The sequence below is a fragment of the Rhinatrema bivittatum genome, chromosome 13, assembly GCF_901001135.1.
Source record: "Rhinatrema bivittatum chromosome 13, aRhiBiv1.1, whole genome shotgun sequence".
NCBI lineage: Eukaryota > Metazoa > Chordata > Amphibia > Gymnophiona > Rhinatrematidae > Rhinatrema > Rhinatrema bivittatum.
In genome coordinates, this window is record NC_042627.1 from 25,636,142 (window position 1) to 25,653,305 (window position 17,164).

General features: G+C 40.2%; 1 protein-coding gene across 1 annotated transcript in view; it reads right to left on the reverse strand.

Annotated features, from left to right (window-relative positions):
- IREB2 (iron responsive element binding protein 2) overlaps positions 1-17,164 on the reverse strand; it is a 110,336-nt gene that overhangs the window by 41,593 nt on the left and 51,579 nt on the right. The window contains exons 8-13 of the mRNA XM_029574493.1: positions 16,800-16,983; positions 9,777-9,916; positions 7,654-7,825; positions 7,430-7,527; positions 1,889-2,005; positions 211-370 (exon numbers count right to left, since the gene is read on the reverse strand). Coding sequence (XP_029430353.1) covers positions 211-370; positions 1,889-2,005; positions 7,430-7,527; positions 7,654-7,825; positions 9,777-9,916; positions 16,800-16,983 — 871 coding nt within the window. The remainder of the gene's footprint in view (positions 1-210; positions 371-1,888; positions 2,006-7,429; positions 7,528-7,653; positions 7,826-9,776; positions 9,917-16,799; positions 16,984-17,164) is intronic.

Below are 17,164 nucleotides of genomic sequence, written 5' to 3' on the forward strand. Positions count from 1 at the left end.
TCCCACTTCTTTTGCGCTCCCCAGGCCACAAAATAAGAGAAATCTGTTAGCACACTATTTTGTGCTTTCCCAAGCTTCAAATTTATCAGAACTATAAAAACAATAAGACATACAATGTAACTACTAATACCATTGCCTTACAAATTTGTTTTAATTTTTAACTAGCTTAAACCTTGGAAAGGCTGTGATGTGGTAAGATGTCTGGCGTACCTGCTGCCAGCATGACTGACGGATTGCAGTTGTTGGTACAACTGATTACCGTGGCAACAACAACAGACCCGTGACTCAGGGTATACTCCTTTCCTTCATGCTGAATAGGCACGATAATATTCTGTTTTTCAGCAGCAATCTGAAATCCTTTGAAGCCAATCTAGATTTAAGAAAAAAAAAAAGAAAAGCAAAACACAATTATTTTGCTATATTTTGTGAAAAGCCATATGAGAAGACCCACTGTACATGCTTTGAAGTGGGACCCAAGAAAAAAATAAATAAAATTTTTACTGTCAAATTAATTTTACATTTCTATATTCAATATCTAACTTTGTGCTAAAAAGATATAGCAGAACCAGAAAAGCTTCAGAGAAGGGAGAACAAAATGATAAAGGGGACAGAACTGCTCCCCTATGAGGAAAGGATAAAGACGTTAAGGCTCTTGAGTTTGGAGAAGAGATGCGATAGATGACTACAAAATCATTAGTAGAATAGAACAGTTAAATGTAAATCAGTTTATGCTTTCAAAAAACATTAGGGGGACACACCATGAAGTAACTAAATAGCACATTTAAAACAAAATCAGAGATCATTTATTTTTCACTCAATGCACAATTAAGCTCTGGAATTTGTTTGAGAATGTGATAAAGGAAGTTAGCATTGCTGGGTTTAAAAAGGAGTAGAAGTCCTTAAAGTGCTTAGCCCTGGGTGTAAGCAGCATGGCATTTATATATTGGGATCCCAACAGGTGCTTGTGACCTGGATTGGCCAATGTTGGAAACAAGATACTGAGCTTGCTGGACCCTTGGTCTGCCCCAAAATGGTGTTCTTATGTATTTTGTTTCTTAAACTCTAAAGAATGGAAACCCTGAAGGCACGACACTAAAAGTAGTAAAACTACATGGCTCCCACTTTATTCTTTTACAATAAAATTCTGGCTGCTGGGAAGAAGGTGACATCTTTTACTCTTATTATACTTTAGGAGTTAAGATTATAAAAACCTTACTAGAAGGTATATGAAATTGCTAGCAGTGGAACAGCTTTCCTATGATGAGAGGTTACACAGGCTGAGAAAAAGATGGCCCCGAGAGGTCATGATAAAAGTTTAAAAAATCATGAGTGGGTGGAACTGCTAAAGACACTTACCCTTTCAAATAATATTAAAACAAGGGGACACTCCATGAAACTAACAACCAGCAAATTCAAAAGAAAGTACTTTTTCACTCAGCGCACTGTGGAATCTGTTGCTAAAGGACATGATCAAGGAGACTAGCATAGTGGGGTTTAAAAGGGTTTTGGATACCTACACATTATCTGTAACATTACTAGCCAGGTAAAGTATTGCTATCCCTGGGAGTGAGTAACAGAAATTAGATCTACTTTATGGGATCTGCCAGGTATTTGTGACCTGAATTGGCCACTGTTGGAGACAGGATGCTGGGGCTCCATGGACCTTGGTCTGACTTAGCATGGAAAGTCTTGTGTTCAGGCACGCCCAGACTGAGTATACCATAGGAAATAGAAGCTTCCACCCAGCATTTGCACATTAAAAGGCATCCAGTACTTATCCAGAACATGATGCAACATCTCAAGAAAATCAGTCTATCAGATTGTGCACGGTGATTAGGGCCAACATACCAAAGAACAGGAAGCAAGAGTGATTCAGGGTTTTGCATACCTTTTCATTTAAACAAGCCTGAAAATCCTTCTTCATGTCCATGACAGCCACTCTGTCCTGTGGTCTCTTAGGACCACTGACATAAGGAATGATAGAGCTCAGATTTATTTGTATTACCTGGAGAAAAAAAATGTTGCAATCAAGCATATTCTAGCAGGAACAACACTATTTAGTTAGGGCTTCCAATTTTAGGTTTTAATTGATAAAACACCAGTAAAATACCCCCAAAGCAAAAAAAAAAAAGTGTTTAAACACTGGAAAAACACCACTTCCCTAGTACTCTTTCACCCCTTCTTTGCCTACCCTGGATCCCCTAACTTTGTTTTTGTGCCTTTTGCACGCTAAAGGCTCCTCCGCTGAACAAATATATGAATTTGTTTCAATCAAAAAAGGTACCCAACAACAGTACCTGTGCCACAAAGAAAGCGATACAAACTAATTTTGAATCCCCCAAAGAAACCCTAATTAGCTGGAAAATAAATACCTAAATTTACAATTTATAAACACTTAAAATCATCTTTTTATAGTGCACTGAATGTGTTTTTTGCCAGAATATGCTCTAAGATTTTAAAGGCATAACGCACAAGGATTTAAAAAAAAAAAAAAAAAAAAAAAATACCATATTGGATTTGTTTTCGTAATTTTGGTGTAGATATTCAAAAGTCATTTAGACGGATAATGGGAAAGTTATCCATCTAAATGGCTTAGCCGCATATATAAAAGGCTTATCCAGCTAGAATTTAGACAAGTAAGTCGGGGCATTCCTGGGGCAGGAGGTAGGCGTTCCAGGGAAGTTAGCCAGTCAACTCTACACGTGCCACAGGGCAGGTATAAAGTTAGCCAGTTACACATACCCGGCTAACTTATCCGGGTATATTCAGCGGCACGGCTGAATATCCCGGTTAAGTTACACATATCTGACTAACTGGCTAACTTAACTAGCCACTGAGCAGCTGAATATTTAACCTTTCAATATGAAATTCTAAAAGCCTTGGCTTTTACATGCGGAATTTTTGCAGGTTAAATGTAGAGCTTAAATACACATACATGTATACATATTTACATTAGATATTATTACTTCCATTTTTTTTTTTTTTAAATCACCCCAACAACTAGGGCTCTGGGCACAATCATACAACAAATACAAGCAAAAATGAAGAGAAAACCAACAAAATAGAGATAAAATAAACATTTTAGTATTTAAAAATTGATACACAAACTCAGCAACTCTTTTTAAAGCATTTAATTAAATGTCCTAACAGCCAGGTCTTACAGGTTTTATGAAAACTAAGATAACCTTTGATAGACCTGATATCTTTTGGCAGTAATTCCAAAGCAATGGAACTAGACAAGAAAAAGCGTTTTACCTGGTATAGAAAAATTGGTTCTTACCTAATTTTCATTCCTGGAATACCACAGATCGGTCCAGACAAGTGGGTTTTGCATCCCTACCAGCAGATGGAGGCAGAGAATAAAAGATTTTCAGGCACTGCTACATAATAAAGTGCCACCTGCAGTCCCTCAGTATTGATCTGTACCCAAGCCAAGATGTCTAATCCAAAAAACTCAAATAACTCTGGGTGAAGCAGACATAGTTGGAGCCCCCTAAAACTAGGCCCCCCCTGTCTCAAAACAAGAATCATTATAATTAGCAACCCTAAGGAATAACCTTTTAAGTCAATCTTTGTAGATCTACATATGATTACAAACTGCCTTACAACATCCAGAAGCGATTCCAAAAACATCAAAGAGGATGGGCCAGGCAAGTGGGATGTATTCAAGCCCTTCTATACCGGGCAGGAACCCGAAAGACTGGCATGCAAAATATTTTCCCCAAACGCACTCTTCTGGTGTACTAACATCCAGTCAGTAATGTTTGGTAAAAGTATGAAGAGAAAACCATGTTGCCACCAGACAAATCTGCGGAGAAACCAGGAGGTTGCCTATTCCCTAGCAGAATGTGCCCACAACCTCCCCAAAGCCGATCGACCCCCTACAGATATAGGCTGAAATAGACTCCTTCAACCATCATGCAATCCTGCCCTTGGAAGCTTTATTTCCCTTCTTCGCTCCACTGAAGACAAAGATGATGTGATCTCCAGAAGGATTTTTCACCTTAAGATATCGCAAGAGAATCCGTTGAACATCCAAAAGGAGCAGCTCCTTCACAAGTGGAGTATTGGGCATAAAATGCAGAAAAGCTGGAAGCTCCACCGTCTGGTTGAGATGGAAAGAGGAAATGACCTTTGACAAGGAAGAGACCATACATAATGATACATCATCTTCCGAAATGCGTAGGAAGGGATCTCTACACAATAAAATTTTATTTTTTTTTAATTGTACACAATAAAATTTTGAAGCTCCGAAATACTCCTAGCTGAGCAAATGGCTACCAAGAAAACTGTCTTCAGGGTGAGATCCTTCAAAGAAGCCTTTCTAACCAGTTCAAAGGAGAGGACCGAAAAGAACTCGAAGGACTAGATTAAGGCTCCACGCATCAGAGGACGCAAATGCTTTGTCCCGTTCAGAAAAACACACTACATCTGGATGAGACACCAACAGCCTCCCCTGCAACTTACCTTGAAGGCAACCCAAGGCTGCCACTTGTACTCTGAGGGAATTACAGGCAAGTCCCTTTGCTAAACTGCTTTGCAAAAAGGCTAAGACCTGAGGAACATCTACATGTATTGGCTGTAGTCCATTCTCCAAACACCATGACCCAAACACTCTCCAAACTTGGATATAAGCCAAGGATGTGGAAGGCCTTCTCTCCTGAAGCAAAGTTGCAATCACTGGCTCCAAGTACCCTTTCAAGCGAAACAGTCACCTTTCAAAAGCTAAGCTATTAAGACAAAAGTGATCCACCCACCCTGAAAAGATGGGCCCCTGCCATAGCAGCCCATGCAGATAGGCTAAGCGAATGGGGCTGTCTATAGCGCGATGAACCAGATCCGCAAACCATGGCCGGCATGGCCACTTTCGTGCCACGAAGATCACCCTGCCCAGATGATGTTCGATGCAATGCAATACCCGGCCTATGAGAGGCCACGGGGGAAAAACATAGAATAGAAGTTTCGACTGCTCCTTCTGGCAGCTGAAAAACCAATCTGGCTTTGCATTTTCTTGAACCGCCATGAGGTCCAACTGGGGCCTGCCCCATCTGGCCTGGATAAGGGCTAAGGCCTCCACTGACAAATCCCACTCCCCTGGATCCAACTACTATCTGCTGAGATAGTCTGCCTGCATATTGTCCATTCCGGCCACATGAAATGCTGCTACTCCTGCTAGATACTTCTCCAACCAGACAAACAACTTCTGCATCTCCTGAGTCACCAGATGACTCTTCCAACTTGGTGATTGATGTATGCTATCGTCGCACTGTCAGAGAATGCTCATACTGTTCTTCTGCTCATTCAGGGGCAAAAAGCGAGAAAAACTTTGCAGACAGTCCTCGTTTCAACCAGTTGATTGACCAGGATACTTCCATTGGCGACCACTGACCTTGGGCTGTCCGGCCTTCATATACCATCCCCCCAATCTCTGAGGCTGGCATCCATGGTCACCACCCAGTCCAGAACCTCAAGGTCCATGCCTTTCTCCAAATTGGGCTGAGTCAGCCACCATGACAGACTGGACCTGGCGTCCCCCTGAAATGGCAAAGACAGCTGAAATTCTTCTGAAAGCAAATTCCAACAGGATAAAAGCACCCCCTGGAGAGGCCACATGTGGGTGAATGCCCATGGAACCAACTCCAGCATAGATGCCATAAGCCCAGGACTTGTAAATAGTCCCAGACTCTGAGAACTGAAAGCTGCAGAAGTCAAAGCACCTGGGCTAGCAACTTGATCATCCTCTCTGTGGAAAGAAACACTTTTCTGGTGCAGGTATCGATTCGAGCTCCCAGATATTCCGACTGGGATGGCTCCAGGTGACTCTCTGCCAAGTTCACCACCCAGCCTAATGACCACAGCAGGTGCCTGACGACACTCCAATTCCGACTTTGCCCTGATGAGCCAATCATCCAGGTATGGATGCACCAGGATTCCTTCCCTCCTGAGCACTGCTACCACCATCACTTTCATGAAAGTCTGTGGTGCAGTCGCTAACCTGAAGGAAAGAACCCGAATCTGAAAATGATCCCCTAGCACCATGAACCTCAGAATTCTCTGATAGTCTGGTCTTATAAGAATATATAGATATGCGTCCATCAAATCTAAATACGCCAAAAACTCTCCCTTGTGCCCTGCCACTATTACTTTCTATGTCTCCATCTATAGATCAAGGATGGGTGAAAAAGTCTCCTCTTTCTTGGGAACCATGAAATACACTGAGTACCTCCCTGGTCCCTGCTCCTGAGGGGGAACTGGAAAAATTGGGTTCAGACACTGTAGTCGCTATAAAGTGTCTTGCACTGCCTCTCGTTTGACGCGGGAAGTGCAACGGGAAACCATACAGGCTTCTCTGATCGGGCGTGAAAAATTTTTTTTTTCCTCAAAAAACTAAGGATAGTACCAGGATTGCAGGTTCTGCCACCTTCATCTGCTGGAGACAGAGAAATACTGAAGGGATCGCAGGTGGCACACTGGTATATTAGAGGGTGCATGTCAAGTTTTTCCTCCGTCTCCATCTGCTGGAAGGGAGGCAAAACCCCGCAGTCTGGACTGATCCAGGTATGTACAGGGAACATTGGGTTGACAATAAGTCTACTAGAGTTAGAAACATATTTGAGTCCCGACTGGACTCATGGCATTGAAATCCAGGAGTAGTCTAGTGACTAGGCTTTCTTTAGCCAGGGCTATGGCTAGACCTGCGACTTCGGTTGCTGTGGGTTTCAGCAGGTGTGGGGCAACTTTTCTTTTTATGATAGTTACATCGGCAAAAGCTTTACTAATTCTTCAGTCTCTAGATAACCAAGATTTTTTCATCTGATGAAGATCAGATACATCATACACACTTACATGGCTTATGCATAAGGATAAAAGCTAAGTGCTGCAGTGATGTCCTGTGACTGAGGATGTAAGGTGAAACATGGCTTACAACTCTGCTTTCTTGTTGGTCTGTATGAGGTCGATATTTATCACCACTTAACCATATAAGTCAAAACTTATCTGGCTAAGTGGCAATGGCTGAATATCTATCCGGGATCAGCAGCTGCCACTTAGCCAGATAACTACCTATTCAGCTAAATAGCCAACTCACTGGCAGGCAGGGGTTTAACCAGGAGGAGTTGAGCTAGCCAAATAAGTTATTCAGCTAACTCTGGTCTTGCTGAAGTCCTGTCCTAAAGTTAGCTGGATAGACTTAGGGTAACTTTTAGATAGCTGGATATTCTCAGTGGCACAGTTGTGCTGCTGAATATCCAGGCCAAGTTAGCTGGATAGGTTAATGCAGCTAACTAGCTCAGCCGGATAGTGGCTGGATATGGACCTCTGTATCTTGCTATTAAAGCAATATTTGGCTTGACCTGCCCCGACTTCAGCAATACAATTTCCACAATACATATGCAGCCATTATCAAATATAAGCATAATTTAGTAAATACCTGGGAATACTCTGGAACTCCAGAACTCTGATCACTTTGGAATAACTTCACAGCTTTAAGATATGCCTCTAAACACTCCAGTCTGTGTTGGTCAAAGCCTGCAGGCATTAATAATGTTATAATACATCAAAATACAATAAGCATATCTCTTAAAAGATTACTACTTTGGTGCAAAAGTTCTGAATTTCTAATGTGCATAAAATGTATTTTCTCGTTATTCTTACCTGTCTGCTTTAAATGATTCAGTACTACATTGTCAATGGGGAAAAAACTCACAGTAGCCCCGTATTCAGGACACATGTTTGCTATTGTGGTTCGGTCAGCTACTGAGAGTTGAGAAATGCCTGATCCAAAAAACTCGACAAATTTTCCAGCTACTCCTGCTTGTCTGAGATGCTGTTTTAACAGGGAAAAAGTATAATACATTATTCAAGTGGCAACAGAAATTAAATGTTATGTACATTTTACATAATTCCAAGTGAATATGTCTTACAAAATTGTCCTATAATGATCAGATTCAGTATTCCAATTTTGAGTAAATGTCCAAAGGGGTTACACACAGAAAATTAGCATCCATGCACCTAAGTAGCCTGTATTTGCATACATGCTATTTATAAACATTGAAAGTATGTGTATTTTTTGTTTCAAGCAAACATTTACCTGCACAAAAAAGGGGCAGTTTGGGGCATTCTTGGCAGGGCCCCAAGAGATGTGCATGGAAGTTGCTATTTTTATAAGAGTTACACAAATATGTTAGGCAACTTATTTGTGCAATTTTACACCTGCTAATTAGCGCAACCGGTATCAAACTCATGTGCTGTCTGCAATTTTTGGGTGGGCGCTCAGGGTGAAGTGGGAGTAGTGTCTTCGGGAACTGGAAATGGACTGGGTGAGCTGGAGCAGGTATCAGCAAACTGATTTCGAAGTATGTGCACATGTTTTCAAATATACCTGCTTCCACATTTAAAGCAGGGTTTTACGTGTATTTTTTTTCATGTATAAAATATCTGTGCACGTTTATAAAATAGGTAAAGTACATGCATTCAATGCACTGCAAATATTCTGGTGTACTAAAACATGCGTGTGTACTTTCAGAGTTGAACTATGCTGTATTTTGTAAATGAATCAGCAACTCTGGAAAAGTTTATAAAATACTAGGATAAATCTCTGCATGTCAATGTACAAGTGCAAAACCAGTAAAGTGAATATGTGAAAACGTGGCATAGGGCTTGGCCCATGCCACGCCACTTGCCTGGGGCAAGGACAGCTGTGGAGTTCTTATATCCTTGGGAAAGAGTTGAGGAGGAAGGCACAGGTATCACTTAAGCACTAGCCAAACACTGGATGCACCTGTAGGAAGCTGCAGTCTATGTCCCTGGCCAAAAGGCTGCACTGTGGTGCTCATGTTGGCATGAGCTGTAGACAGAAAAAAATAAGGAAACCCCCCAGGAAGCTATGAAGTAGGTATATAGCACCTCTGCTCCTACAATGGTGAACAGGGCTGGTGAGGGAATGATGTGAAATTAAACAGTTGAAGGCACAATCATAACATTAAGAGTGGGGAGTACAATTTTCAAATTTTCTAGATACTTTTAGCTACCAATTTTGCATCAGTTCTCAAAGAGAAACTATGGCATACTTTCCCTTTGAAAGCTGGCCAAGAAATTCGCACCTGCTTTATCTGCAGACAATTTTTCTAACCAAAACTGTACAACATCAATGCCTCCCTTGACCTAACCCCACCTCAGGGAGACTTCCATGAAAATGCAGATAAGAGTCAGCACACTGTTCCAAAATGCACCAATTGTCCTTTTATTCAGGTAAATAATTTAAATGTGTAAATGGGTTTTGGAAAGTCTTCTTCCTATGACACGTTTGTGCTGGTTAATATACGACAGTAGCTCATTTTTGGAAAAAGGAATCAACATTTTTGAGGCATCTGAGGTAGACAACAGTGTGCCTTTCAAATAGTGCCAGTTTACAATTTGAGGTCATTCCAGAAAGACATTCCCAATTAAATTTATGAACAGTTTGGAGGGGGTCTTAGGAAGAAATCTTGATTTATGAGGGATTTCTGTATCCCAATTTATTCTGCTAAATCTGGCTTTCATGGTCAACAGATTTAATGTACACTTTGTAAATAGCTTGTTACAATACCTGTTGTGTTACCTGTTGGAATTTCTTTGTTACTTTTATTATTAACCTACACTCTATTCCTTGTTCTTTGTAAAGCTTGTTGCTATTTTTAAGTTATCTGTGAACCGAGATGATGTTCCCAACGTATCCCGGTATACAAAAACACCCAAATAAATAATAAAATAAAATAAATGAGATACTCTAACCTTACCTTGGTAATGCTCAAGACAACATCTATGGAAGTAGCTAGAGGGCTTGTTGATCCTGTAAGTTCACATCCGATTACTTCAGGCAAAGTGAGAGTAACTGGCATACCCAACATTGCTGCTTCTGACTCAATACCCCCAATTCCTGGAGAAAAAAAAAAATGCTGTATCCATGACCACATTTAAAACAGTTAACCATCATTTTACACTTGGTAAGGTCTATCAGGGTTACAGATTTGTTTTCTTGTAGCCTTTAAACAATATAAAGTAATAGAACAGGACTGTGGAAAAATAGCTGTACACTACACATTAGCACATCTCACACTACCTGCTATGTGGGAGGGCTGCACAACCATCCCTTTGCTTTAGGATAAAGGGGACTTCACTTTAAAAATAAGAGTTTGAAAAGTCCAGAGAGAAACAAATCTTGTCCTTGCATAATTAAACAGTCCCATTACTACTGCCCTGTACAAGATAACACCATACTCACACAGAGCTGCTGCATGTAATGTCTCTGAGCATACATGAGAAAAGGTAACAGCTTTCCTTAGGGGAACAAAAGCATTCCTCAGCGTGCAGAATAGGTCTTCTATACCAGGTCACCATACGTTTCTGTGATGCATGGGTGTATGCCCTGTGGTATTCTTCATAGGAGTTATAGAGCAGAAAAGAATTAATCTCAGAGTCTGAAGTTGGCACTATGAATGTATTAACATTTTTTAAATTAAAAAAAATGTAACTTTCTGGTCACAGTCTTCTCTCTTAAAGAGGGACTTTGGGAAGGCAATGCTTCAAATGCTACTTTAACAAGGTAAAATTCCCTGTGTATCTCATACACCCTCTATTGTTGATTGACTCAGATACTTAAGGGCTTATTTTCTTTATTCCACATGGCCCAATTTGCTTTCACTACTCTACTGGAGCTCAGGCATGCTTGGAGTTGTTTTGTTGAAAGAAGCTGGAGACAGTGTATGCTTTTAGCATAATACAAAGACAGCATATATTTCATAGTCAAGCGCTGGCTCCTGTCTGCTCCTGTAAATTTAGGAATGGCCCTGCTCTGCTGGCACAACTACTGGGAGACCCTGCACCTGCACAGATTTGGCAGGAGCATTGGAACTTCCATTACAGATTCCAACAAAACTTTGGCAAATTTGTCCGCAAAGAGGACTGCTGACATATACATACAGATGAACATTAATGAAATGTGCTTTAAAAAAAGAAAGCAATAGGGTAAGTCTTTCAATAATACTGGCGTGCTAGAGGAAATGGTGGTGGGGGCAGGGATCGGGGAATACTGCCCTTTTAACACACTTCCCGGCTGTTCTTCTAATTACCTTTTGATCACCACCATTTCTTTTGTAGAAATAAAAGGTCAATAAACCAAAAATTATAAAAAGGTGCCATCTTTATTGGATTAATTTAATACATTTGACTCATTTTCCACACACTAATGCGGACTAGCACAGCCAACACACTACTTTCATCATTTCTTTTAAAATGTGATTGTTTTTATAAACGATGGAGGAAGTAAAAACCACAGACTCAAAGGCTTCAAAGTGCTTTGCAACTCCTGGTTCTCCCCATGGTACTGACAGCAGCAGAGGCACATGTGCCCGGGCACATGATGGTCTGGCAGTACAAGACTTGGGCCTCTGCAATGCCAATGGAAGGAGATGCTCCAGGACACGCCAACTGTTGAGGCAGCAGCAACTCTTTCACATGGCAGATGTAGAACTGGTAAAGAAATCTGTGGCCCAGTTGTGAATTCTGCAAACATGCTGAAGCTTCTTCATGCCACATTACAATTCAGTCAAAGTCTGTCACACCTTCCAAGGGACAGAAAACAAACCAGCCCCTTGGCGCTTTTTCACTTTACTTGAAAACAGTATAAAAAAAAAAAGTGGGGGAAAATAATTAACAGCTAAAAATGTCTCCTTCCATGTCATCCTGCTACACCAGTCCAGCCTAAACAAATGGGAAGTACTGTACTGCCGTCCCTGCTACTTAGGGAAGGAAGACGTAAGGGCTTGCTTTGAGAACCCCAGCTCCATAAGCTGCATCCTCTTTAGCAGGAATGTCTAATGGTAATGCTTGGGAAAAGAATGGAAGGGCAACTGTGACCACTTCCACGCAGGATGAAGTCTGTACTTGTGAAGAATGAGTTTGAATAATCTGAGGCTCTACGACCCTGGAGCAAAAATGCTGAAGCAGTCCATCTAATAGTGCCTTTTGAGGCCACTTCTCCCATGCGTGGCTCCCCCCATGCTTGCCCTACAAGCAGACACCTGACGAGTAACCAGTGAACATCCAGAAGTTATAAGACTTATTTGGCGATTCAAATGAAACACAGATAAGACTTTAGGTAAAAAGAAAGAATATGATGAAGGATCCAGAGAATCGGAGCCCATAAATTTCTTCCAGATAGCACCTACAATTCTGAAATACGCCAAGCTGAACATAGGACGCCAGGAAAAAAAAAACACACCACTTTCAAGGCAAGACCTATCAAGAAAGCATTAATAGTCTGCAGAGAAGATGCACCACCAGGAGCATATAGCTCCCAGTAATATACCTGAAACGCTTCAGAAATGTCTTTGGGGAGATATCAATTATTCTGTCCTCTGTCTAATTTAGTACATAGTTCTATAGATATTCCTTTTTAAATTAAATTAGCTAGAAGGCTTATCCCCTTATGCACAGAACCTCTGCTTGGATCTTCTACAAAAAATAATAATAATAATGTTCTCTCTGCCACATGTAGATTTTTACGCTCCTCCCTAGCCAGGACTAACTGGTGATATAGTCCGATACAACTACTCCTTTTATACTTCCCTTCCAACCTGATAATCAATGCCTCCAAGTCTGCTTGCTTTTGCAACCTCATTTGCTTACAATGATTATGTTCCCCCCCAACCACTTTTAAGGTTTCCCATTTCGGAGTGGAGAATATTCAAATTCAGGATAAGTTACAAAATCAGTCATGGATTTCTCAATCACTTTTGTGAACTCTTCCCATCCTAAAAGAGAAAGGCTCAAACTTCAGGAATAACCAGGAGAAGTCTGATGAAGCAGCTTTAATTTGCAATACAATAGGATTATGTTCAGATATAGCGCTGGACAGTACCATCAACTTCACTGACCAAAAGAATAAGTGAGGCAGAACAAAGAAAAATAATCAAGTCTATTATATATGTTATGCAGAGGCAAAAAGGTAACATTTTTACTAGTAGGCTACTGAACTCTCCAAACATCATGCAACTGATACTTAGCAATCAGGTCAAACAAGTCACTATTACAATTGTAAACCATAGATATGCCCTTATTAGATCTGTCCCAGACCTGATCCAAACTAGCATTACCCATCTACCTTCTGAGTCTCACATAAGGATGTATAATTATAGGCAAATTTATAAATTAAAATCCAGATCCCCCCAATATTTAGAATTGAAAGAAGAGGAACACACTTGACCAATCCAACTGCATCTTAATTTTGGTGCTCCATTTCTGTCAAATGCATTTCTTGAAGCAGGGAAATCTGGGCCTTAGTCTTTTTCAGATAACGAAGAATTCTCTTATGTTTGATGGAAAAGGAGATGCCATAGACACTGTGAGAAACTATTCTGAGATTTAGGCCCAACAGTGCAGCATTGCATAACATATAGATGCCCCCTCATTTGTCAAACAATTCTCCTCTACAGAAATATCAGCAATATCACAAGTTGAAAATAAGTTTCTGTAAATATCCAATGGCTTGCAACGTTTAATTTTACCACCCAATCTAAACAAAAAATCCAAACCCCAAGCACTGGCACAGAGCAAGGAAAGAAAAATCATTAGCAATGTTACTAGGTTTCCTGAGCGACAAACCTATGCAAGGACAACCCCATGTGCAACCAAGTACCTATCAATTGAAAGCTCCAATGTCTTGGTTCCTGGACAGAAGAACCCAAGGCCACAGGCCAGCACACAACTCCCCAAACTTAAACTACCCAAAACCCATTACATCTAACAATAATAAACCTAAAAAATGCTACAGAAAAAAAAGCTTTCCTCAAGTGAAAGAATATAGGCAGAGTGAAGCAAAACCAAGCAACAAAAAAAAGGATAAGACCCAAGAAGAATAAAGTTACTACTGTCTCTGCTGCAGGGCCCACAGTCCACCCAATGGCCCTCTACAGCTGAAAAATATCCCAGAAACTTTCACAAGTAGCTCTGTTATTCAAAGAAAGCGAGATACAAGCTAAAAAAAAATTAAGCAAAAAAAAGTCAACAAGGGAGTCCATCTGCTTTGTTCTAAATGTTATTATGCACATGTTACTGTAACCCGCCTCAAACTTTGGAGGGCGTGTGTTATAAATACTTTTTAAAGACATAAAAAAACCAAACATCATGCAACCTTGAAGTATGCTACTGCCGATCGTGAGGCATAACACAACTCCGTTAGTCACTCCATGCACACATATGTGACAACCACTTTACTTATGCATATATGTACATGCACATTTCCAATCCTGGGGGGGAAGGAAGGAAGAAAAATAAAGGCCAAAAAGCCAAATGACTAAATGCATAGTAACATAGTAATGACGGCAGATAAAGACCAAACAGTCTGGAATAGGGGAGCCAAGAAAATGTGTTTCTATTAGAACACACAATATGCTGCTGCTAAAGGAAAAATGCCAAATCAGTAGTTAGAGTCAATATCTATCTTCCCAGGAATAAATCATCCAGATTGTGGGCCTCCCTGAGAAACTGAAGGGATGAAAGCCCATGGAGTTTTTCTCTGAATGGCTATCCCACATTCTTAATATGACAACTACCAACAATAGTATCAGCTTAAGATTAACTGGGCCCACCGATCTCATGGGTTTGCACCAGAGGAAGGTAGGAGCAGAGGTCGGTGTTTGTTTGCTTACATAATTGGAGGTAAGCTGAGAAATATCTGCAGCTTATCAAGCTGGAGATATCTTCTATAAGAAATCCGAGATTTTCATTTTGTAAGACTTCACTGAATTGCAGCGCCATTGGCAAGGGTTTGCCAGTGAAAAAAAAGAACTGTGCAAGCATTATGCTGTTTCCAGCCAAACTCAAGGTTACTATGGATGGTCGCACCAGGATCTTTGAGGACAGCATAAAAGCAAAACAAAACAGTTATTTCATTGGCTTCTCTTCTTAACATTGCCCTGTACTTTGCCAGGTATCAATATGCGCTTTCCAGCTTCTCGAGCTTCTGGCAGGTCATGGTGAGAGTCGGCTATTTCATCCACTCTCACCAACATTTCCCTCAACTCAAGTATTGTCTTGTTCATACTGGAGACCAACTGAGTAACCTGATCCACCATGATTTCCAGTCAAGAATCCAAGCTGGCATGTATTTTAATAGAGAGTTGATCTAGTACCTCTTTCACTTCCACAATCATGTATGGGGGAAGGGTTGGCTTGCTAACTGCAGCTACTTTTTCCTCAGCCTGCACAGCCTTAAGTCCAGATTTTCCACCTAGTTTTTTTTTTGTTTTAGACTTCCCATTCTGATTCAACCACAGCACTGGCAAAGAGTCACAATTTTTGTCCTTAGTTGCAATTTTGAACATATCAGAGGTCTCTGGAATTTGTTGCCAGAGGATGTGGTTAGTGCAGTTAGTGTAGCTGGGTTCAAAAAAGGTTTGGATAAGTTCTTGGAGGAGAAGTCCATTACCTGCTATTAATCAAGTTTACTTAGGGAATAGCCACTGCTATTAATTGCATCAGAAGCATGGGATATACAGGTTCTTATGGCCTGGATTGGCCACTGTTGGAAACAGGATGCTGGGCTTGATGGACCCTTGGTCTGACCCAGCATGGCAATTTCTTATGTTCTCTGGAGGATAAGTGTAAGGATTACAGAGGGTATCTGTGGGAGCAAAACAGCAGAGCTTCTTCTCTTAACACAGCATCACGTGACCTCATGTTTTTCTGTAAATCATAAGACGCCTTAATACCACCTCCCATTAAAAAAAAAAAAAAATGTACAACACGCAATATGAATACAGGGAGATCTATTTTTATAAGATTACATGCCTGTCAGTGAGAGCAGCAAGGTCTTCTAAAGATTTTGGTAAAAACATTGAAAAATTTTGATCAAACATTAATGGTTTTATTTGGAACAATGTGAGGACCAGTTTTACTTTTTGTCGTGTCCAAGCAGAACTATGGTCTGGGGCTAATTAACTTATGTTGGAGAAAGTACGTTAGTTGAACACTTCTCATGAATTTTGCAAAAATAAATTCAATGGATAATAAAATGTAAGCATTTTGCAGAGAGATCCCAGTTAGAGACCTCAAACAAAGAATGCTTACTAGATTTAATGCAAAGATTTTCAACAGTTATACAAGCATCATGAATATTTAAGCCATTAACGAGTAACTGGCAGGTGAATGAACATGGGAAAATTTCACTGATTACTTGCCCAGTGATCAAATCCCAAGACTTAACTATCTTGACCACAGAGTTATAGTTGAGGAGCTTTATTTTATTTTCCGTTTTTATTTTTCCTGGAAATTTCAGTGATTACAAGAACAAAAATGTGAGAAATCAGAGGGAGAAATGACTTGCCATTTTTCCAGGTAAATATCAATTTTGTCCTTGTAATAAACGTGGCTACAATTCCAGGAAAATAAAATAGAAAAATGGAAAACAAAGGTCCCAGATTTTATAGTGCAATAGCTGCAAAGTAGAGGGAAGAGCACAGAGAGAAAAAAAAACCCTGGAAATGCAAATAAAGTCCCATGTTCTTTCATTTTAGGTGCATTAGCTCTTCTGAATTGTATCTGTCCCCTAAAGAATCAACTAGATAGTAGTGCTCTACTAAATGGAAGTATTTCATATTTTCAGCATTGTAAGCAATAGCATTAAATATGAAGATACATTCTCTCCCAATGTTCATTTGACAAGCATATTTGAAGAACATCATGATTCTCTGTCACTGCACATAATATGCAATGAAAGCAGATTGAATCTAGCAACTTTATTTCATCCATTGTCTACTTACCCCATCCTAAGATCCCAACACCATTCACCATAGTTATATGTGAATCAGTGCCAATTACACTGTCTGGAAAAAGGAGATCCTTAACGTCAAAAACAACTCTACACAAGTATTCCAAATTCACTTGGTGCACCATTCCAGTTCCTGGGGGAATTATGGTCACATTCTCAAAGACTTTGGAACTCCACTAGATTAAATACAGAAGAAAAGAAGAGCATATGATGTCAATATTCTCAGAACTGTAAACATCTGTCAATACTCTGCAAAAGTTAAAACTACAGGCATTGTTTTTGTACAATATTTCATTATATGCACAAGGATATTAAAATTAAAAGAAAAATTAGCTCTTATCTGCCAATTTTCTTTCC